Raw genomic sequence first — 21,754 nt, forward strand, 5'->3', positions numbered from 1 at the left:
GCGGGGAAGAGGAGCTGAAACCGCCGTCTAGCGCCAACTCCATGCTCTCTGCTATCCAAGCATGCCAGCTCTCAGCGGCCAGCAAGCGGCGGCTGTTTGCCGCGAGGCAGACCTCTCCTCACTGAGCCACAGCCTTTCGATGGTGTGCAGGCTGCCGAGGGTGTGGCGGTTAATTATCGTCTACAGGCACTCCCTGCTTTTTCGCTGCCCTCCTTCGCCAGCAAAGCCTCGCTCGTTAATTGTCTAGTAACAAATCAATAAACATAGCTGACAGGATGCTCTCCATAACTGCAAGCATTCAGAGCGGCGCTTCAGTTCATATTGCAGACATAACATGGTATTTATAATCGATATCATAATACGCAGGAGTGTGCAGCCAACTGCAGCCATTGTTCGTTATCACACATATGTAACTCATCGGCTCCAACGGCTATCCGATTTATTGTCGGATAAATCGAAAGTATGCTAAATGTTAAGCCTGGATAGTAGTGCGCTCAACAATTATATTTTAATATTCAATTTACGCACTCATTGCTTTCAACGTCAATCGCAATGATCCATAATGATGGATATTTTTTCCGGGCTCTGTTATTTAGGCTGCTAAAAATTTTCTTTTCATTCATTTATTTATGTCTTTTAGAACAGCAAATATCAGTAAGTACCGACAATTGCGGATCGTCGTATGTAGGACATTAGGCATGCTGATTTTCATAGGCCAACATGTACTGCAACCAACGTACTATGCTATAATTTACTTTTTTCCCTGGCCGTGGCCACGATATTTTAGAAAATGATCGTTTACTATCTCTTAATCGAGTAGTTCCCCAACAAAAATGTAACACCTTATAGATAATGTGAGCTTTCATCAGATGCTACATCGCAAATGGTTTGTGTTGTCCTATCTTCTTTAATTTCTCAATTAAAGAAAATGTCGCAGAGGAATATCTAAAAATCGATCAATTTCTTCTCGATTTATTTTCATGAATATCAACAGTCTACCATAAATATATGCAGTCTTAGGATATTACTTGCGCGATACCGATAACATTAAAATTTTTCAACATTTTTAAGTGACTTTTGTTGATACGATTCACACGTTATGGCAGTTTTAGATATAAAATTTTTTTGAGTCAACAAAAGTATATACATTCACTTTTGATAGGGATCATTAATAAACTAAATACTATGAGGAATACTCCGTATTTTTTTCCACGTTAATCGACCAATGACTTGTACTTGAACAGTGAGTTGAATATAAGAGTAAAGTTTTTTTTTTTTTTAAAGTGCAGGAACAAAGTTGAGAATCTGTTCAGAACCACCATAGCACTGGAGGCTTCTTAAAACCCTCCTACAGATATTAACACATAAACATCAGAAAAATTTTTGACAGCTTTGTGCTGGCAGGTTGAAGAAACAATTTTAAAAAATGCTGTAATATCGTGAACGGCTTTGTCTATCAGTTTTATTTTTCCACCAAACAATTCACGAACTAAATATCTTTCGAACTATCATTTTTGTTTTCATTGCACTTTATTTTATTTTGAAATTTAGTTATAAATAACAAGCGTAAGCGTAATATTCTGAAAATAATTTTTTTCTCTTTTTGGATATGTCTAATTTTCGATCACTTGAACGAATCATCATCACAATATTTTAAAACTAATACGATTTTAATGAATCGGAAGAAATAATATTAAAAAAATGTTCAGCTTCCAGGATAACAATATTTCACGATAATTATTAAATACTAATATGAAGCAAAAAAAAACGAATTCTCGCTGGTCTAGCTGTATGCTCTACATAACTTTATAATCAATTTAATATTTACTTTCGATCAATGATTACGAAGTCATCCAGCCTGAGAAGTAATTGAAAATATAATAGAGAAAATTATATTATTCCTATAATGTAATCAACTTGTACTTAAGCGAGAATAAGTTTTCTACGAATTTTTAGGTTAGGTTACTCTCTGTCGTTCTTTTAATGATAAATTCTTGACCATCTATAAATCAACATCAAATTTTTGCAAAGCTTTCGTGAAAAGCATTTTTAACTTTCTCAAAATTGACTCGATTCTCTGCTTTGAGTTAGTCTTGTTTCACTGCAAGAGCATCTATGACAACATTTGCGTAACATCACAAGAATTCGCGAGATTATAAACAATTGAAACAAGATAAATGAAAAATTCGGCATAAGATTGTTTCAGTTTCGAGTACAATGTAAATAACGATTGACTAAATGCGACACAACAAAACTATGAATTACGTAACTGCAAGTAGAAGAACGATAAATCGTTTTTATTGTTATTATTATTATTATTATTATTATTATTATTATTATTATTTAATACACTTCATAACGATTGATCGCCATATAGTCTCGAACCCGTATGCACTTTATCGGTTTGGAAAAAAAAAACCCAGAATGCTAACTGACGAGTCTGCAAAAGCATTTATTATAATCTGTATCGCTTTGAAAAGTCAATTACCAAAAGGTAGTGATTTTCTCAATACTTATATCTGTGGCATCTCAACCAAAACTTTTATTAAGATTAGTTCTTCTCTGCCTGTAAATCTTACAGAAGCAATGAGAGACAAAACTTCGTGCTTTGTTCGTTTTTATATTTTTGTATTTTTGATTATTTTACAATGCTTACTCTTTCCGAATGAACGTTCGACCCCTGGAAAGAAATTAAAGATTGTTTTTTAAATAAGATTTAGAAGAATACACCAACGTGCTAAATTAAAATACATACGTAATAGTTTTTTTCTCCGTGGTTTTAGGCTGAGAGCGAGCTCTGTTTAATACTTTTAAAAAATCAGTAGTTTTAGTTCGCATACGTGAATGAATATAAACCTTACTACACTTTATATGATAGTGTAAATAGTGTCTGAACATATGAATTAAGTCAATAGTATTACTACGTGCTTCTTTATTTGTGTGCCTTGGAAAAAGTACTGCAATAAATAAAGATCAAGTTGTTTAAATAAAATTATATTTACAATATTGCAATACAACTAGATTAAAAATAATTCAATTACCAAAAGTTATATAGCCAATGCAGTCACTGATTTGAACAGATGCATCCTGCAATTCCAAAGGAGGTTCACGATGACTAAAGAGTACTTGTGGAGCAGTGTGGCTTGCTCTTCTACCTTCTTTAAGCTCTTGTAGAAACATTTTGCCAATGACCATATCATCAACGTCTTTAAATATCGTACTGAAAACTACTGTGACTCGATCACTTTTTGCCTCCACATAACTAATGTACAATAAAAAAAAAATGTATTTGTTTGATATGTGTTTATGTATATCGATATGAAGAAATATACAAAACAATATTATTATTACATAATTTCTTGATCTCTGTATTGAATAATAGCTTTCTTTTGTAATTTGCTACTATCTTCTGGGGATTCGCTAATCTTTTCTTGAAAGTCAAAATACTTTTCAAATATACTGGCAAAGCAGTGTCTTTTCAATAAACCAATTTTTTTTACCAAACTTTCATAATCTTCTGGCAAATTTTCAAGATCTATCATAACTGTAACACTATAACCTATAAAGGCAAATGATAAGTTAAAACTAAGAAGCTCTGAATCTGCAAATATATTAGCACTAAATATTTGAGGCTTTTACCAGACTCTGGCTCAACCAGATAGCTGCCGTATTCTCTTTTAAGCAAATCATCAGCTCCATGCTCTTGCAATTGTTTATAAAATTTGAGTAGTGCACTTATCTGTAAATGAGGAAAACCTTAGTGTCGCTCTTACTTTGTCAGTAAGTTATTCCTTACTCTAATTTTTGACTTGGCCTTGCTCTGATTAGAAATGTGAAATAGCACTCCATCAAAGTCAGCTATCATAACATCTGTTGACTCCAATTTACCTCTGAAAAGTAATACTTTTTCAGAGAAAACTTGTGCATGTTAATTTACAAAACGAGACACTTGCTTGAATTTATCTTTAAACAGATAGTATCTCATACAACAACAAAATTTATCCAATAGAAAAACTTGGCGAACAATCATGAAGCATGTAATCAATTTGGTAGGAATAAGAAACAAATAGCAGGAGAGTCATTTTTGGATAAGATTAGGTTGCGCCCCAGTTATTGCAACCATTATCAGTGTGTATGTTGGATTGGTCGGCAAGAATCATTAAATACGTAAAAAGGATGTTCAACTCGTGTCTCTCTCTCTCTCTCTCTCTCTCTCTCTCTCGCTCTCTCTCTCTTACTGAGGAAATGAAAATAACGAGGGCGGAAAACAGAAAGATAGGTGTAAGAAAAAAGATGTATTTGACTCACCCTGCCAAGGCATTCTTAATTTTGTTGGTTAATGTCTCCTCGATTATTCTGTTGTTTATCTCCAGTACAATCATCGCAAAGACTATACTATCAATTATGCTGCACGAAAGTTAACAAACAAAATTCTCTCAAGCAAACTTGATCTATAGCCATTCAATTTGACCGGACGGTTACTACTGGTACATTTGTGCGCAACACGTAATACGCAATGCGTTACATAGATAGACTATATGTATGTCAGTATTGTCGGATCTTCCTTATATACGCCTTCTCGGAGTTTGCTCAAGCGCAGCACTTACCTCGTATACACACATACATGCATATGTATACTCAGGGTACGTTGTATAACTCATGGAATAATTCAGAATAATTCAAAATTAGCCAATGAGTGAGACAGTTTAATAATGTTAACCTAATAACATTTGTTTTTTTAAACGTTCTACGAGTTACAACGTATCCTGAGTGTATATATACATATATCACGAGTAAGCGGTACGAAGCTAAATTTTCATAAGTAGTCGCCGCCGTTACAATTCGCACTTGCTCACCACTACAATTTATGATCATTAAAAATATTTTTTCATTTATTTGTGGTTTTTTATCCTAAATGATGAACATTATTTACAAAAAAGCGTCTATATCTTTCTTGTATGAAATTTCAACAAACTATTAAATTTTTTTTTATTGATAAAATCTTATAAGCAAGAACATGTTCGCAATGAGACTTAACATCCGTTAAAACGTGGTGGAAGTAAAAAGACATTTTTATTTTGCTGTCAAAACAGACTGAATAAAAATTATTTTATTTCTATATTATTTTCTTATCAGAGAAGACAATTAAGGTGTGACAAATAAAATACGTTGCTGCGGTAACTTCAATATAGAATGTAAAATTCCACTTGTTGTATTCGCCACAACTGCTATTGCAAGTTAAAGCAAGTAATAGAAGTAAGCACAAATTGCAATCATTTTGTAAAACGCGCTGAGCGGCACACGCATGCGTCACAAGTCGTAAGCAATATTTTGGAACGTGGAATACTATATAGAGTGGAGAGTCAGGCAGGCAGAAGAGAAAAGAGGATGAAGAGCATAGCAGGTAGCTACATATATATATATATATATATATATATATAATATAGCTCTCGACGCGCGGCACGAGAGAGAAAGACAGAGAGAAAGAGGGAGCGATGCTAGATAAGCATAAGCGGGTGGCCAGCAGGGGGGTAGCAGCTTTGACGAGCTCCAGCTCAGATTCGCGCGAGTGCAACTGCACTAGCACATAACCACGGCATTATCTGACTGCAATTCACGGGGCTCTCACGCCAAAAGGACCAGTACACCTGACCACGGCGACATTGCATTCGCCTACGTCATTCACGCTATACTTGTGTCAAGGTAGTGCGAACAGACTGGACAAATCAGACCTGACACATACGCAACACAGTCCAGCAGACCACACCGTACGAGACAACCAGCGAAGTAAAGAGGTTAGAGGACAGTTATTAGACTACGAGGGTGGGAGTGTGCAGCAGCGTACGGGCCACGGACTACGGCTGGCGAGACAGACCCGGTCAAGAGTGTAAGGCAGAGACAGACCGAGAAAACAATGTAGACACACACAAAAAGCCCAAAAGAGCAATTGCGGGAGCACTAGCGAGTCTGCATTAATACGTATGGAGGTGCAGTAGGTGCATACTGCTTGTGAGTTGTGTGTCTTGCTGTGCGCGCGCTACTCGCGATACTCGCGGTCAATCACAAAGAAAGAGTAAAGCAAAGGGTTATCCGTGAGCCAGGACCAGGGCCTGGACTCCTCTTCGTGGCACTTTTGCGTGATCGAATCCAGCTTCGCACTCGTGAGTTGTGTGCTGATTCTTTGGACGCGAGGAGCGAGAGGTGTGCTGGTGTTACCGCGCGCGTCAACGAGAGAGAGAGGGAGAGAGAGAGAGGGAAAGCGTGCGCGAGAGGAGTGGTGCACCTCCGGTATACTGCCGAGCAGACAGACGGAGTAATCAGTGATTCTCTCTTAACCTTCTGTCCTAGTTATGACACCTGGCAGTCGTCCACCGAGCACACTTGCCTCCTGCTAGACTCACTGTAACAACGCTACGTTATTCTACTGTTGCCACTGTGGGCACTGTTGCTGCGACTGCAACTTCTCTTATCTACGTCTTCTTCCGTGGCGATGGGCCGGCCAGTGTCAGTTAGAGTGTGACGAGCACAGAATACACCCAGTCGTGCTGTTGTATAGTACTGTGGCAGCGGCGGCTCGTACAACTCGTACGTGTATATATTTAGTGTGCGTGTCTCAGCCGGGTTGCTGTTTTTTGTGCCTCGCTCTGTCAACCATCAGGCTTCAAGCTGCATCAATCACGGAGCCACTCACGGGAGACACCGTCACCAAGCGCAGTCATGGCATCATCCCAGAAGGGGATACAGATCGGCAACGCCTGGTTCCAGAAGAAAATCAACCTCAGGCCTCAGCACAGAGGTGTGCATCTGGTCACCGAGGAGATACTCAGGCAAATCCCTGAGCTCTGCCAGTTCTCAGTTGGCCTCTGTCATGTGCAGAGTACGTAAACTGTCTTGTCACCTCTGACTATTGTCTGATCATCATGGCCACAATAGTCAACTTTACACAAATCTCTTGTCATGTTATCATTGGAACTTTGATTGCAGTTTTGCACACCTCTGCAAGCTTGGCACTGAACGAGAGCTGGGATCCGGATGTGAGGGACGATATGGAAATGATGCTGAACAAAATAGTTCCTGAAGGACTACCATACAGGCACAGCTGCGAAGGGCCAGACGACATGGTGGGTAAAATACTTTGCTATTCCAATGTTATAGATGACTCTTTGTCTTTCGTCATGGAAATGAGAAGTACATGGTCACAATGACTGCACCGCACTCAGAATGAGCGATATTTTGCAGCCGGCGCACGTGAAGGCCTGCTTTCTGGGCTCCTCGCTGTCCATCCCCATAACAGACGGCAAGTTGGCTCTGGGTACGTGGCAGGGTGTCTGGCTGTGCGAGCATCGCGACCACGCAGGCAGCCGCAAGCTCGTGTTGACGTTGACCGGATGCCTGAGGGACTCGACGCGCAGCCCTCTCAGCCCCGTCAGCCCAATCGCCTCGACGAGCAGCTAGGACCACTCGCATCCGCGACGGCGCGGCAAACGCTCGCTGCGCAAGTCCACCTCCAGCAACACCAGCTAGCAGCCGCCCACGCCCGGCAGCACGCCCGCCTCCAGAGCCCCATCCGACCGCGGCTCGCAGGGCTAGCCGCGGTCACCCGGGGTGCGCTCTCTCGCCTCCTTTCGGCCTTGAGCCTCTGCCGCCGCCACCTTCGACTGACTCGACGCACCCCGCGGGCAGAGGGTCTGGCATTCTTGCCTGCAACCGTCTTCTCTGTCGCGTCCCTTGGCTAGATGTGCTTACACTCGCGTAACTTTATTCGCCAAAGTCGCAAAACTGTCCGCGCATCCTCCAGTTTCATTTGAGCACCGCGTCCTCGTCCCACTAAGTGCTCACTTCGTTTCCTATTGTTCCTTTTTTTATGCTGATCATAAGCGCGGCTTTCTTGTGTTCCGGACAACTAACGCATGAGAATCTGCGCAGGCAAGATAAAGTCTCGATCCATGAATATTAGTTCGAGTGAAGAAGTAGAGCTCGATGATAGAGAGCGAGAGAGGACTTGTACACACGTGTCTGGATAACCTTTGGTTTTCCTCGCATCGCGAAGAAATAACAAATGATGTCGAGGAAAAACTTTGGTCATCGTTTTGTCGAGAAACGAACCGTTAAAAAAGCTGCCAGAGCAGACCGTTTTGCTCGTAGTCTGCATAAATATAAATATAGATATATACGTAACATGTACATATATATATATATATATATATATTTATTTATTTATTTATTTATTTATTTATTTATTATGAGCTCCATAGAGAGACTCTTACCAGAATTAATAATAATAATAATAATAATAATAATAATAATAATAATAATAATAATAATACCAATATTAATAATAAATAAAAAGAAAAAAAATTGATAAAAACTTGCAGTTGTAGGGTTCAGCACTATTTCCAGGTATACTCTTGGCAAAAAATGAATCTAAGTTGAGCAAACTAAATCTATACATGTAGTTTTTCAAGGGGCATAACTAGTTACAATAGCGATGCAACTTCCCATTTCAAGGAACTACAAGCCAACAATAATTGTCATTTGATTGTCTTATTCGTGGTGTGCAAGAGTACGTCGAGATTATATGAAATAAACATCTTTGTGCAAATCTTGAAATTCGTCAACAATGAGAGCACAGCGCAATTTTGCTACGATATTCCGAATGCAAGACCGAGTTATTTACATTCTTGTTGGTTCTACTTATAAATAAGATGCTGATTATCTTCCCCGATCAGATCAGTACTGTAAATACATTTGATCTGAATGATATTATTGGCGATTTTCAAGATTTGATTTTGCTAAAAATATGACTATGGGGGCATGAGAACAAATTTAAAGAGCATCACAATTTATTAAATAAAGAATCACAAGTTTTCAAAGTGTTATTTCAAAGATTAATTACAACATTGCTATTTTTTTATTGCGAAGAAAAAGATAATAATAATAAGCGCAGCGTATAATCCATTGATTTGTCAAAGAGAACAAAAAATCCGCGTGATAGTGAGAATGTAAGTGATTGAAAGGGAAACTGAACAAGTACATTTGTACGAGTAGGGAAAAGACGTTGCGAAAGACTTGAATAAAGAATGGCAAGCAAAAGGAGACGGAAAGAAAAAAAATGATGAGAAATCAGGCGCGTGAGCTATTATAAATAGAAAAGGGAGAAGCGTTGTTATGAAATAATGAATAATTATTATAATTTACAATTGAATATAAAATATATAAAAACGATGTAAGAAAAATAATAGTATAAAATAATGGAGTAGCTATATCGGTCATATTGTACAATTAATCACACAATATATGTAAAGTAAATTTACTAGCGTTTGTCGAAATTTGATACTAGCCAAGATAAAGATATCGAAGAGTAAAAGGCGAATTGCATCGAGCAGGAATATTAAAATAACGTAGCACGCGCAGCAGTCACCAATATCCGAAAAATTTTTGAATTTTAGCGCGCCAAAGCACATACGGATGAGTAATTATACTTGCAGCTGCGTCAGGGAACGCTAGATATACGGCAGAAGGATTGATAAGCTTTATACAAATGTGTGGTGTGTGATTGGTTGACTTTAGTGACAATGATATACATAAGACAAGCAGACATTAAAATTGATATAAAGCTTGGTTGAGAGCAAGGGCAAGCGTGTCTGCGTATATAGTCAGATAAACGAATGCGCACGCGACGCTCTAGGTTTTGAAAATATTAGATTATTCTTCAATTTTATTTTTATAGTAGTAATTTTGCAAGATTCATTGTTGACGCATACTTTTGCCTTTTTTACAGAATCAAAGTCAAAGTAAATATGTAATGATGAGGTGGCGGGGTAATTTTATTCCTTCTACTTCTGTGACCATCATTGTAAAATAATAGCGCTTTTACTCGAACATTCAGTGACATTTGCATTTCGTAGCTGCGCACCACACGTCGCACTTCTACCATTCTATTCCGATAGAGCTTATTTTTTACATTGAGAACATTTTCAAGTATTCTCAATGAATTATATCGACTAAGTTTATATTTGTTGAATAGAAATATATATACAATATATTATTTATCAAAACATGTACATAGCGTGTAAATTATCAATTATTTTCAGTGGGGGTCCATTGAAATACACGTAACAACTAAAAACGAACGGAAAATGAACTCTGATCCTCGATACTTCATTTTCATTGTATATCATGCATTCAATACGACTTTCATTTGTCAATTTTTACTGAAACTAAAATGCGTCTATCAAATATCGCAATATTCGAGATTTGTAAATTTATGTAAAATGTCTTCAAGTTGAGTATAAAAGTGAAGTGTTTTATACAGCTGTGGATATTTGACGCTAAATTAATTATAGATTATCGGTAATTTTGCGTGTATGAATAATATGTTTAATTGATTGAAAATAATAATGAATTAAGAGAAATGTCATTGTTCGCTTTAATTTGGAAAGTTTGAATATTGTTGACATACGGAGAATTGGCGAGATAATTATTTTGTATGCGGTTTGGAATCGTAGGTGTAGGTAGGTAATATTTTGGTAGGGTAACAAGCAAGTGTTCAAGTCTAAAAAGAGGCAGTCAGCAGCGAAGCTTTAGAAGTACGTAGTCCACAATTAATCGTGGAAAAATCCATTTGATACGCCAATTTTCTACTGCTTGTATGAGTTGTTCGTTCTGTAGTTCTGATCTGCACACGAAGCGTATACGACGGTCAGCGTTGTCGAGCGAGCGGAACGGCTGCGCTCAGCTTGTTCGACCTACGCTTAATCGATCAACCTGTAAGATATCGGCTCTTGTTAGTACCTACACTGCTTGGCAGCGCGATACAAACGTGTGTGTGTGTGTGTGTGTGTGTGTGTGTGTGTGTGCGCGCGCGCGTGTGTGTAGTGTGCATCTGTCGGCGCTTCTTCGCCGATTTCATTCGCTCGAGCAGCCTGTTCAGAGCACTAGCGCGTGCAAGTGCGCGTGTACGAGTAACTAAGCGACGACGAATTAGCGCCAGTGCGCTCGTGTGCTGTGTACGATCTATAACGGAACAAACGAATAAATCAATTGAGAAAAACAAAGCTCAGCTGACGTCTGATTATGCCGACAGTCGTTTATTCTCGCTTATCTTTCTTCGTTATTTCGACACTTGTAATGTTATAAGCCCCGAATGGCCTCTGGCTGGTCTCGCTATTGCGACCAGCTGGATTAGACTCTCGGCTCTCCTCCAAACTAGCCCAGCTTTCCGAGGCCAGTTCTCAGGCGCTCAGGCGCTTATCTAGCAAGTGCTCCGCAAAAGCCAACGCGCGCTTATCTAGCAAGTTTGTGCTGCGAGTTGCGCCTACGACGCGGACGACTGCACGAGGCGTATTCGTGAACGCTTGTCCAGAGCAGCGAGCAAGCAAATTTGAGCGGCGAAGCGAGCGTTTTTATGGATACGCCAGCGCGAGAGCGGGAAAAAGAGAGGGGCGATCGGCCAGCATAAAACAGGCACCAAGACCACAGACAAAGCGCGGCCCATCGCTTTTTCTCGCTTCTCTCGATTTTGCTGTCATTTCAACTTTTTTGTAAAGATAATTGCTATAATTTACCAAATACTTGCCTCTTCGAATGACAATTCTATATACGAAAATTATACTTGACATAGTTTTCAGGGTATACGAGCTTAACGAGTCACACACAAAAGAAAATAAACACGTTAATAAATAAATCAATGACAAATAACAACTGTTATTTCGGTGATTTTTTCTATTCTCATTTGCAATTCTCATTCTGCAACGCTGCTGCAACGCGGCTGCCATTGGACGTCGCATGCGGATGACAGCGCGGACGGTTAACCGGCGCATCGAGAACCAAGATAAACGAAGTCTTAGCGCCTCTAAAACGCAGCTAGGGGGAAAGTGTCAAATGAAATAACTCGGACATGGCGAGGAAGTTGTGCGGACACAGCGCTCGTACACCATCCAACCGTATAGTTATATTGTTGAAACATGCGCGTTTGTCGAAGCATCCGATGGCGCGATCGTTACACTGCGCACTGCATCTGCATTTCTGCCGATCGCTTGAGACAGTGGTCGACTCGTATTTCAGTCTCGTCGATGTCCCACGTAAATTTCTCTCAATTTCGAGCGGCCAAGGAGCCTACTGTGTTTCGGCAGAGCTTGTTCGAACGACTGCTTTCACTGCCTGCGCGCGCAAGCTCGACAAGCAAGACATCTCGTAAGCATCTCTCGTGCCTTATAGCAGGCGTGCGCGAAGCGAAAAGCTATTTGCGAATTCGGACCGACTATCAAGATGAGTAGAGGGTTCCTTGCGAGTCCGAGTCCAGGTTCGTCGAATCCACTGAATGGAGTTGGCACCTATTGCTACCCGAAGAGAGTATAACCCCGTAGGCTGAGAGAGAGAGAGAGAGAGAGAGAGAGAGAGAGAGAGAGAGAGAGAGAGAGAGAGAGCGCAAGGATAGTGTCTTTCATCGACACTGGCGAGGAGCGTAGAGTCACACGCGCACCATACTAGTATTTTAATCCTACTAAACGTTGCTCTCTTTGTTTGTCGCCTCCAACCGCCCTATTCGCACGCACACTCGGCAGTTCGAACGGTCTGCAGTGGCTATACGTGTTGTTGACTGAATTTGTTTATTGATCAGATGAGAGCAACATTGTGAGAATAGCAAACGATACAATCGGCGAGTAGGCTTCTCGCATATCCGGCGGATGTCGAGGCACGCGCTCAGCGCCGCGAAGGGGGCAACTCGACGCCGAAGGCAGCAGGCTGGGCCTCGGGCTCGGGCGACTCGGACACGGGCTCGCTGTAGTCGGGGGGCAGCGGGTGCGGACCTGGACTGAGGTCGTTGGCCCGCTGCTGCACCTCCCGGAAAGAGGCCTTGATGTTGTCGAGGGCCGCGCCCAGGCCCTCCTTGATCTGGTTGAACTCCTGCGTGACAAGCGACAACCGGCCCAGTAGGTAGTTGAGGTTGGTGTCGACCTCGGCCATGCGCTTGGTGATCTCGCCAACCTGCGGCATCGAGGGCCAGATGAGGAGCGCGGGGCGGCGCGGGACGGCGCGGGCCGGCGCGCAACTCGGACCTACCTTGCTCTCCATGCCGTCCATGGTCTCGGTGGTGCCGTTGGCGTAGGCCTCGTTCTGCTTGTGCAGCCGGTCCAGCGCCTTGGCGCTCTGCATCATCTGCTGGTACATGACGTTGATCTGGCGCCAGACCTGGTTCATCTCCTGCTCCATCTTGAGCGTGAGGTTGGCCAGCGCGCCGTTCTGGTTGTCCATGATGTCGGCGGAGATGCCGTCGAAGCGCGCGTGCAGCGTCTCGTTGATGCCGGCGCCCTGGGCCACCACCAGCTCGCCCACCTCGCGCAGCACGCGCGTCGCGTGCTCCAAGCGCTTCTTCGTGTCGAGCACCTGGTCGGCCATCTCCATCATGACGGCCTGGCCCTTGCCCAGCTGCTGAAGCTCGGCGCCCAGACTGCGCGCGCCCTCGGCCAGGTCGGCGCGCAGCGCGCCCAGCGCCCGGCCGTCGTCGGCCAGCCGCGCGCCCACGGCCTCGGCCAGCAGCCGGCGCGTCTCCAGCGCCGCGGCCTGCGCCTGCTCGTGCATCGCGCGCAGCTCGCCGGCCCTGCAAGCATCCGCGCGTCAGCGCTGGCCGCGGCGGGCGCGCGTGCCTACCTGGGCAGCTCGCGCAGCAGCTCCAGCGCCGCCTCGGCGGCGGGCGGGCGCGCGTCGGCGGCCGCCGCGGGGCCCGTGCGCTCGTCGATGCGCCCGAGGACGCGGGCCGCCCGGCGCAGCTCGTCCAGCAGCTGCGCGCCGTCGGGCAGCCGCGCCGCCAGCGCCTCCAGCCGGGCCTCGTCGCGGCCCGCGGCCTCGGCCACCTTGGCCTGCACCTCCGTGGCCCAGCCCTCCAGGCGGCTCTGCAGCTCCTCCAGGCCGTCGGCCGTCTTCTGCAGCTGCGCGCGCTCGCGCTCGTCGCGCTGCGCCAGCAGCTGCTCCACGCCGGCCACGCGCTCCTCGAGCTTCGCCAGGTGGGACTTGAGCACGTCCGCGCCTGCCGCGCGCTTCGTCAGCAGGCCCAGCGCCTTCTTCAGCTGCTCGTCCGTCTGGCGGTCGCGCGCCTCGTGACGCTCCAGCTTCTCGGTGTTGTCGCGCATCAGGTGCACCAGGCTCAACATCGCGTCCTTGATGTCCTCGTGCCTGTGGGCGAGTGCGCGTCAGTGGCCGCCGGGGATCGCGCGCCGCCACTTACGTGATGTCCTTGCCGCGCGCCCGCGGCGGGCCGGCGGCGGCCAGCAGCGCCGCGGCCAGCAGCAGCCGCCTAGCCCTCGGGCCTCCCCACTGCATGCCGCTGCTCGGCCGCTCTGCAACACGCGCGTCCGTCGATGAGAGCGTCGCTCGCGGCGTCGGGGCGCCTATCTGCCCGCCGCTCTATCTAATCGAGCCGCTGCGTCGCGCGGCTTTTCCGAGTATCGCGCTTATCTGGCCCGCTGGCCACGAGCGCAGTAGCGGGCCTCGCGCTGCGAAGCCGCGACTCGCGCGGCTCCGGCTGACCCGGCTGACCCAGCTGACCCCGGCAGTCGCCGCCTCGATAGCGCGCCACGGCCGAACGCCAGATCTCCAGTTACTGCGGCGAGACAACAATCGGCTCGCTCGCTCGTCGTCGGCCGCGGCTCGGCCGCTGTCAAGTTCAATATTGCGCGCGGCGCCCGTACGGGCCAGAGGTCGCGCGTCGGAACGCAACGGGCAAACCCACGTCCTACGAGAGTCGGGCGACGCCTCTACATCTGCGCACTAATTAGCCAGCAGTCGGACAGAGTGGTCCTTGTGTGCCCGTCGCCGACTCGCCTCGCTCTCGGCCTTTGTTCTGCGCTCGCTCGGGCCGCGCCAAAAACCCCTCGTGGACGAACGCTACTGCTCGCGCTTCCTTTCCTGCGCTCGCGAGATAAGCTCCAAGCAGTTCCGTTCCCATTGTCTCGCAGCGCCTGGCAATAATTGCGGGGCTTGCGGCAGCGCGCTGCCATTGGCGACGGACAAAACCTGCTCGCGCTGCCTAATCGTCGTAATAATCCGGCCAAGCCATCTAAGCAATGAAACTCGAGCCAACGATCACCTGCGAAATTATACGGTGGACGCGCACCTGCGCCGGTAGCACAGTCGCGGCAAGTGCACTATTACTCGCTACAAGCTGTATCTCATGCGATTCTTACCCTGGAATGCGTCGTATATCTCAGAGCACAAGTTACGCCTGATTGTTCAGCGATACTCGCACTCGATTTTTAATAATTCTACTCGTCTCTTGGCCCTTATTCTCTCTCGATCAGCGGATGGATTCGCAGCCGATGTACTCACGAGATACGTAGCTGCTGCTGACTCGAGGGCTTCGAGCGAAAGGCAACTCGCGCGATTGACATGCGTTGCTCTCGTCGGCCGCGCCAAAGACTGAAGCGGCGCGCTGTTGCTTTAGTCAGCCAACGCTCTTCTCTTCTTTTCTCGCGCTCTCTCTCCCTCTCGCGCGCGTAGAGCGGCTCACAATAGCAACAAAAACAACTCCTTCTCCTTCCCTTTACTTGATGTAACGCAGCAGTCAACCGGACGAGGGCCTTTTGCTCTTTCGTCGACAAGTTGCGCAGCATTCGATGAACGCTCTTCACCTATTGAAAATTGCTATCCTCCGGATTAATCAATTATTTTACTTTATTTTCAATCCTCGACTGTTCTTACAAAACATGATGTTCTTCAAGAACACATTGTTATTCTCTTATCGATTTGTTTTGATCACTCTTTAGCATAGGCTTGAATGAGCTTTCGCAGAAGCTCCTTCTGCTCTGTATCCAGATAGAACCATAGCTCAATCTCGAGCTCCAACAGAGCTTCGTAATCCCCAGATTGACAAGCAAGTACTAAGGATTGCAACAGTAACAGTTCGTCTTCCGTCATGTTTGGCGCTAAAAAATGAAAGTGAATTACAATAAGAACCATTTCAATTAAACGCACTGCGTTGATTTTTTTCTTTGTTTCATTAGATCAGTCCTACCCGAAGTTGCATTATCCTCGGCCCAAGCATACTTTTCAAGCACCTGAGCGAGACTCGGAGCCAACCTTTGTGGAGTCGGCCGCAAAATCAATAACAGTAATACTCTGCTTATTTCGCAACAATGTAATATATTTCGATAATAGCCCAAGATCCGAGGACCGGCGTGGTTTTCAATCATTTCTACGAGCTCCGTGACAACTTGTAATGCCGATACGTAGTCACCTGTCAATCAAGAACCAATAGCAACAATATAACAAGTTCAAAATGCCAGTTTCATATGCTGTCTAATTTAGTCAAATGATAGCTACCCTGCTTTATATTACAAGATACTAGTTTGTTTGTTGCTTTAATTGTTGGATGCGAGTGAATTGCTTTGCAGAGATAATCCATCCCTTCTGGATTGACTCTCAGAAACATGGCAAGCTCTGTCGCCAGGTCTGCTGACATGACTCCAAAACATTCCTGATTGTCGCATCTGGCAATGGCATGATTGAATGCATTTATTGCTGCTTGCGAATCTTCTCCTCCTATGGATAAGCATCCAATCTTGTGTCTTTTCTTGTTAGCCATCATAAACTGACGACCTGCTCTAGTCAGTAGATTTATTTCATAAACAACATTTCCCACAGTGCCTTGACATCTAGCTGCTGCTAACCAACACCAGCCTGCGTACTGATGCAGCTCTATTCGCTCACAGCTAACTGCTAAATTTTCTGCCAACAATTTCAAATGATTCTTATCAACTTATTATAATTATTCCTAAGACATGCCATCCTGTTATCGATATTTTCAACTAGCCTAATTGCTTCACTATTCATTCTCAATTCAGCACTTACCAAATTGATCCGAAGCCTCTGCAACATTTGGTTTACGTAAAAAGCGTCTGAATATAAAAATTAATTAATATTGATAAAAATTTAGGGGAAAATAAGTAGACGGAATTCAACTCAACTATAACCTTACTTTTTTAGTTTACCAGAAATTAAATGATATTTTAAAAGAAAATCATTTCCATCAGCAGCTCTATTGTTTGTTTGATCTTGCGAGGACATTTTTTTTTCAATTCAACTTCAAATAAGATATCTTCCTTGATCTTAACGATTGATTCAAATTATTGCTTCTTGACTTATGTATGTTTGGCTGTCGGGAGTAGAGAGATTTTGAGAGAAGATCGTGAGATCGTGACTGTGTCGATGTCGATCGAAAAAGGTTGGACGAGAACGAGCTAGCCAGGCTCGTACTCGTGAAGTAGGAAGAAGAGTGCGGTTGGTAAGGCAGAAAGCGTTTCGTCCCGGTGTTATCGGCGGGACTCGTCAGTGAGGCTCGACGGCCGATAACACCTGCCTCATACGCTCGAAGTGCGCGAGTCGCTATGCGGACTTATATGTTCAGCGAGCGTATTTCTTGCCGCTCGTGGCTAGCCGATGCCATCTAGATGTGGATGGCCGAATCGGGAACCGCCACATATGTATATTTAAAGATTACCGGAGAAGCAACTTTCCATAACGAAGTATAATTATAATATGATTGACAAAATAAGAAACTTATTTTTTAATTGAAAGAAAAAATTACAATCCGAGCTTTAAATAAGATGATATTGCAGATCATTTCTTTTATTAACAATTAACAATCGGCGTGAGCTGAGCTTAGATCGTATAGACTATACATATAGAAATACCAAATTCTCTGCACTACAGCTTTGTATATAGCCTAGTTACAAATTCTTCTGATTCTTGTGTGATAAATTGTCTAGATTTTAAAAAGTCACGCATTAATTCAACGAAACGATCAATGAATGATGCATTATAATTTTTTAGCGAAACAAACATTCACTTATCCTTTAAAGGAGAGATAATTTGATAGCAAATTTAAAGAAAAGTTATTTTATCAATTAAATAATTTCTATCCAAAAATGTTTGCAAATAATTAATTTTTACTTTGCAATAAATAATCATTTTCTCGTATCGCTTTCACTTTCCACTATTGAAAAATTCTTTTCGATATATTCTCGATGTTCGAAAATACGATATCGATATTAATATTAATTTTGAATCAATAATTATATAATTAATTAAATCATAACAGGAGCTCGTGATGTGTTTATATACTGTATATAAACAAACAACATTTAATTTGAAATTTTTAATTGAAATGGTGATCGCGCCATTTGAAAGAAACTGTTACACACAGCAATTGTGCTTTTCTTTATCGTACGAGGTATTCGAAACATATGATATACATGCAGCAATCTATAAATCATTGAGTAAAACGTACAGAAATACCTATCAGTAAATTATTTTTATTCAGACAAGAAAACTTACAATTGAGCGGTACTCACAGATTGTACATATTAAAGTATATAATGGTTTAAAAATAATTACAATAATTTAAGATTGTGCTTATAGTTAAATTTATTCAATTCTAAAAAATATTGGATATAATGCTATTCAGCTAAGCATATCAAAATTTTCGACAGAACAATGAATGTATAGAATTCAGTTATTACTGTGAGTTATAAAAATTAGTACAAAAAGTCTGACCAGTTAAGATTGTCACTTTGCGAATTTTAAGAATCCAACAACATTTTTATTAGGAGTTGTCAAGTAAAAAATCTAATAAATAATTATTTAAATCTAGTTTTTTATATTAGCCAACTCCTTGATTTTCTTCAACAAATATTCTGTGTAAACTTTATAATTAATTGGTTGAATTGAAACCACTGTTGCTTTTAATCTGTTTTCGTCCTGTAAAATTATATTTCAAATTAAATACCTATGAACAGTATACGTTTTATTCACAGCGAAAATAAATACTTACATTGTAAGTTTCTTGCCTGAGACGCAGCTTAAAAATGTAGGATTTAAATGCTGCTTCCCCGATCTTTTCTAAGTATGCGTCATTATTTTGTTCTTTCAATTCTCCAAGTTCCTGTGCTGTAGCGCCGACCAAAATCTCTGCTTGTTCATTGAAGGCTGTTGCCCATTTATGACCAGTCCAATCTACCAAGTTGGCCTACAAAATCAACGAAGATACAAAAAAATTAACGATTAAGAAAAATACTTTTTTTTTTTTAATATTGTAACGTACAGATGCCAACAAGCGATACGTAAAATTCGGATAATCTCTTTGACATTTTTCGCACTTGTACATTCCATTGCTTTGATCGACAACTTTCTTCTTGCAACCCTCCGTTGGACAAGCTTTATAAAGAGCATTCTCTGATCTAATAAGGTTGACAGTCGCTTTTGTAATAAACTGATTTGGTTGATCCGCATGTCCAAATCTTTGTTCTTCAGCTTCTTTGAATGTTGACCAAGGTCCATTCATACTTCCCCCATCAGCTGAAACTTTGGATATTGATCGAGACTCTTCTGAAGCACCAACTGTTTTGAACCAGCCACGAAGTCTGAGTAAAGTGGTAATGTGTTTGTATTATTTTTTATTGATTTATAGTTTATATTATTTTTTATTATTTTATATTATTTTATATTGATTTATTCTCTCTAACTTAATCTTTAATATTTTTTTATTATATACTTACTTGTGCGCTTGAGGAAGGTCTGGATCAACTTGAAATAACGATGAAGCTACTATAGACAAATTTTTACCACCTTGAAATTCACCAATCTTTACTCCTTTCATAGCTACCACTGGATTATTGTCTCCATTAAACTCAATTGCTTGCTGGCCCCATAATGTAAGATTTATCTAAGAACAAAAAATTCAAAAAATCATTCGAAAAATTATAATAGAGGATAAAAAGGATAAGTTTATCTTTTTTATCCATATCTAATCCAAACATACAAGATCATTATTTTCGTCAACAATACTCAAATCTCGCTTCTTCAGTTCTCGCCCTGTAGTTCTTGCTGTCAAACTTTGAACATCAGAACAAAACTTGACGATTCCTAGCACATCTAAAGAATATTGTAGTAAAATAGTTTTTTTGAATTATCCATAAAGAAAAGTACACAATATTGTTAATTTCACGGTAAGATCACCAATGTGCATTCACCTATCAATTCATCCTTTTGTTTATGTTCAATCGAACTGATTGACACAAAGTTAAATTGAACCTCTGGAATTTCTTGGCTCTCTTCATTGCAGGCAGCTATTTCAGTATCATTCCCAATAGTCATTTCATAATCATTTTTCAGATTATTAAATTGCTTATTTGCAGGTTTTAAAACACCTCGTGTAATGAAGTAAACTTTGCCAATCTAAATAAAAATAAAATTATTAATAACACACTATTTTTTGTACATAAGATTTTCTGTTTTCGTTCGTTACCTCAATCATATCGTAGAATTTATCACATTGCTCTCGAAAAGCTGTACATCTTATCTCACCACTCTCATCTAATAAATCCATATGAAATAGTTTTCCTTCTCCTCTAGAGTTTGACCATGTACGTATATTAGATTTGTTTGTAACTCGAGCTTTGATAACCCAACTAAAATTGAAAAACAAATTTTATAAATAAAAGTTTACATGCCAACATAAAATTAGTATAATATTAAAATAAAAAACATACCGGTTATGATAAGGACTCAAAGCAGCAATAGGAGTTGTACTTATACCTCCACTACCTGATATAGATTCATTCAGATTATTGGATGTATTATCTAAAACAGTGAAAATGTAATTGTAATAATAATTAATGTCGAAAGGCTCAAATGTACAAGTAAAAAAATCATTTTTCACAAATCAAATTGAAACATTTTTCACTAACTTCTCAATAAATAAGTTAATTAATTTGGAATCTTCTGAGTTCCAAAGAGGTTTATAAAACTGACAAAAATATATAGCATATAACATCATTTATAAATTATATGGTAATAGATAAATTAGTGAATGTCTATCGAGTATAAATCTAATAAAAACAAACAAGATGTCTTACTGGCTCGAGGTGCTGTTTTTAGTGCAACTTGATTATTGATCACAGGCTTTGACTGAGGTGCAGCACTTGCTTGAAGAGCTGTATTAGAGCCAGCTTCTTCAGTCCTAGTATTGTCTACACTAATAGAACCTAAGACTTTTCCTACTTCGTTACCAGGTACCAAAACATCTATATTAAGTATCACCATAACACGCCTATAAATGAAAGAAAGAAAAATTGGTGTAAAAAGATTAATTTTATTAAAATTACAAAATATTTGCCTTTGGGTGCCTCCATTATTGACCATACTAATAGCATAACGTTTGATTTGAACTATGGAATGTTCGGACAAAACATCATTAGTAACTAATTGATTGAGTTGTGTTGCCAGCATGGTAAATGAATTAGACTTGATTCCATCAGACACAAGAAGCCTGTACCTTTCACCACTTGTTGAACTGGCAAGTCTTTTATGTCCCTGTGAAGAAAGGTACTCATAGTATTACCAAAATTATGAGCAGATGTTTAATATGTGTAAGACGCTTACCAGTACTTGAAAAATAGGTTCCTCAACTTCCTCTCCAGACATGATTCTCTAAAAAGATTGGAAAATCAGTGCAATAAAGATATATTTGACTCTGAATACTTTTAGACAAAGGACTCACGTCGAGGGCACCTTTCGTAAGTTCAGGTAACATGTCTAAATTCTTCCTTTTAGCAGTTTATCGGATACACAAAATTTTGCGACAGTCAATTGTACTATTTTTTCAAATCTCAAATAGTGATAACAGTTATTTCACTTTTTTTTGCAGTTTACCGGAAATATGCGACGAAATGTATACGCTAACTCGTGCAATTCTTTT

At 41.6% G+C, this 21,754-nt stretch overlaps 5 protein-coding genes across 11 annotated transcripts; 1 reads left to right on the forward strand and 4 right to left on the reverse strand.

Moving 5' to 3' along the window:
* Window positions 1–53: 53 nt before the first annotated feature.
* LOC131672157 (probable actin-related protein 2/3 complex subunit 2) lies at window positions 54–4,731 on the reverse strand. 2 transcript variants are annotated; one of them, XM_058949192.1, is made up of 8 exons: window positions 4,309–4,731; window positions 3,797–3,890; window positions 3,640–3,739; window positions 3,352–3,559; window positions 3,042–3,262; window positions 2,756–2,957; window positions 2,657–2,680; window positions 54–2,574 (listed from the first exon to the last, which is right to left on the reverse strand). In XM_058949192.1, the coding sequence occupies exons 1-8, from the start codon at window positions 4,380–4,382 to the stop codon at window positions 2,514–2,516; spliced, it is 984 nt and encodes a 327-aa protein (XP_058805175.1). In that variant the 5' UTR covers window positions 4,383–4,731; the 3' UTR covers window positions 54–2,513. The 2 variants fall into 2 exon arrangements, with proteins under 2 accessions (XP_058805175.1, XP_058805176.1); XM_058949193.1 differs by having other exon boundaries at window positions 54–2,566; window positions 4,309–4,730.
* A 733-nt stretch (window positions 4,732–5,464) lies between these two features.
* LOC131672159 (UPF0047 protein YjbQ) lies at window positions 5,465–8,266 on the forward strand. Of its 5 annotated transcripts, none has more exons than XM_058949199.1 (4): window positions 5,465–6,585; window positions 6,659–6,877; window positions 6,985–7,121; window positions 7,240–8,266. In XM_058949199.1, the coding sequence occupies exons 2-4, from the start codon at window positions 6,718–6,720 to the stop codon at window positions 7,453–7,455; spliced, it is 513 nt and encodes a 170-aa protein (XP_058805182.1). In that variant the 5' UTR covers window positions 5,465–6,585; window positions 6,659–6,717; the 3' UTR covers window positions 7,456–8,266. The 5 variants fall into 5 exon arrangements, with proteins under 5 accessions (XP_058805182.1, XP_058805180.1, XP_058805181.1 ...); XM_058949197.1 differs by having other exon boundaries at window positions 5,466–6,009; window positions 6,349–6,877; window positions 7,240–8,264; XM_058949198.1 differs by having other exon boundaries at window positions 5,466–5,996; window positions 6,349–6,877; window positions 7,240–8,264.
* Window positions 8,267–12,374: 4,108 nt separating this feature from the next.
* LOC131672151 (kinesin-like protein K39) lies at window positions 12,375–15,468 on the reverse strand. Of its 2 annotated transcripts, none has more exons than XM_058949175.1 (5): window positions 15,328–15,468; window positions 14,228–14,339; window positions 13,654–14,175; window positions 13,066–13,603; window positions 12,375–12,990 (listed from the first exon to the last, which is right to left on the reverse strand). In XM_058949175.1, exons 2-5 carry the CDS (start codon window positions 14,320–14,322, stop codon window positions 12,706–12,708), a joined length of 1,440 nt encoding a protein of 479 aa, XP_058805158.1. In that variant the 5' UTR covers window positions 14,323–14,339; window positions 15,328–15,468; the 3' UTR covers window positions 12,375–12,705. The 2 variants fall into 2 exon arrangements, with proteins under 2 accessions (XP_058805158.1, XP_058805156.1); XM_058949173.1 differs by having other exon boundaries at window positions 12,380–12,990; window positions 15,186–15,416.
* A 177-nt stretch (window positions 15,469–15,645) lies between these two features.
* On the reverse strand, window positions 15,646–17,225 carry LOC131672158 (40-kDa huntingtin-associated protein-like). The gene is made up of 5 exons (XM_058949195.1): window positions 16,976–17,225; window positions 16,849–16,895; window positions 16,321–16,725; window positions 16,013–16,234; window positions 15,646–15,923 (listed from the first exon to the last, which is right to left on the reverse strand). Exons 1-5 carry the CDS (start codon window positions 17,062–17,064, stop codon window positions 15,754–15,756), a joined length of 933 nt encoding a protein of 310 aa, XP_058805178.1. The 5' UTR covers window positions 17,065–17,225; the 3' UTR covers window positions 15,646–15,753.
* Window positions 17,226–18,301: 1,076 nt separating this feature from the next.
* Window positions 18,302–21,749, reverse strand: LOC131672150 (replication protein A 70 kDa DNA-binding subunit-like). Its single transcript, XM_058949172.1, has 12 exons — window positions 21,557–21,749; window positions 21,439–21,486; window positions 21,173–21,369; window positions 20,913–21,106; window positions 20,547–20,637; window positions 20,303–20,465; window positions 20,028–20,232; window positions 19,817–19,929; window positions 19,554–19,720; window positions 19,100–19,418; window positions 18,830–19,024; window positions 18,302–18,756 (listed from the first exon to the last, which is right to left on the reverse strand). Exons 1-12 carry the CDS (start codon window positions 21,587–21,589, stop codon window positions 18,646–18,648), a joined length of 1,836 nt encoding a protein of 611 aa, XP_058805155.1. The 5' UTR covers window positions 21,590–21,749; the 3' UTR covers window positions 18,302–18,645.
* Between the last annotated feature and the right edge of the window lie 5 nt (window positions 21,750–21,754).

Source organism: Phymastichus coffea, unplaced genomic scaffold (assembly GCF_024137745.1).
Source record: "Phymastichus coffea isolate CEN01 unplaced genomic scaffold, Cenicafe_Pcof_1.1 PCOF00143, whole genome shotgun sequence".
In the NCBI taxonomy this organism is placed as follows: Eukaryota; Metazoa; Arthropoda; class Insecta; order Hymenoptera; family Eulophidae; genus Phymastichus; species Phymastichus coffea.

What these genes read in the sequence shown, in the direction of transcription:
- LOC131672158 (XM_058949195.1), bottom strand. Translation starts at nt 17,064, where the DNA reads ATGTCCTCGCAAGATCAAACAAACAATAGAGCTGCTGATGGAAATGAT. An exon ending in ATTTCTGGTAAACTAAAAAA is followed by an intron (nt 16,896 to 16,975) that starts GTAAGGTTATAG and finishes TTTTATATTCAG; the next exon opens with ACGCTTTTTACGTAAACCAA. An exon ending in CGAGGATAATGCAACTTCGG is followed by an intron (nt 15,924 to 16,012) that starts GTAGGACTGATC and finishes TTCATTTTTTAG; the next exon opens with CGCCAAACATGACGGAAGAC.
- LOC131672150 (XM_058949172.1), bottom strand. Translation starts at nt 21,589, where the DNA reads ATGTTACCTGAACTTACGAAAGGTGCCCTCGAC. An exon ending in TTACGAAAGGTGCCCTCGAC is followed by an intron (nt 21,487 to 21,556) that starts GTGAGTCCTTTG and finishes CAATCTTTTTAG; the next exon opens with AGAATCATGTCTGGAGAGGA. An exon ending in CGTATCGCTTGTTGGCATCT is followed by an intron (nt 19,025 to 19,099) that starts GTACGTTACAAT and finishes TTGATTTTGTAG; the next exon opens with GCCAACTTGGTAGATTGGAC.
- LOC131672151 (XM_058949175.1), bottom strand. Translation starts at nt 14,322, where the DNA reads ATGCAGTGGGGAGGCCCGAGGGCTAGGCGGCTGCTGCTGGCCGCGGCG. An exon ending in CTGCTGCGCGAGCTGCCCAG is followed by an intron (nt 13,604 to 13,653) that starts GTAGGCACGCGC and finishes GGATGCTTGCAG; the next exon opens with GGCCGGCGAGCTGCGCGCGA. An exon ending in TGGACGGCATGGAGAGCAAG is followed by an intron (nt 12,991 to 13,065) that starts GTAGGTCCGAGT and finishes TCGATGCCGCAG; the next exon opens with GTTGGCGAGATCACCAAGCG.
- LOC131672157 (XM_058949192.1), bottom strand. Translation starts at nt 4,382, where the DNA reads ATGATTGTACTGGAGATAAACAACAGAATAATCGAGGAGACATTAACC. An exon ending in ATTAAGAATGCCTTGGCAGG is followed by an intron (nt 3,891 to 4,308) that starts GTGAGTCAAATA and finishes ATTACTTTTCAG; the next exon opens with AGGTAAATTGGAGTCAACAG. An exon ending in ACGGAGAAAAAAACTATTAC is followed by an intron (nt 2,681 to 2,755) that starts GTATGTATTTTA and finishes ATTTCTTTCCAG; the next exon opens with GGGTCGAACGTTCATTCGGA.
- LOC131672159 (XM_058949199.1), top strand. Translation starts at nt 6,718, where the DNA reads ATGGCATCATCCCAGAAGGGGATACAGATCGGCAACGCCTGGTTCCAG. An exon ending in TGGCCTCTGTCATGTGCAGA is followed by an intron (nt 6,878 to 6,984) that starts GTACGTAAACTG and finishes CTTTGATTGCAG; the next exon opens with TTTTGCACACCTCTGCAAGC. An exon ending in GCGAAGGGCCAGACGACATG is followed by an intron (nt 7,122 to 7,239) that starts GTGGGTAAAATA and finishes GATATTTTGCAG; the next exon opens with CCGGCGCACGTGAAGGCCTG.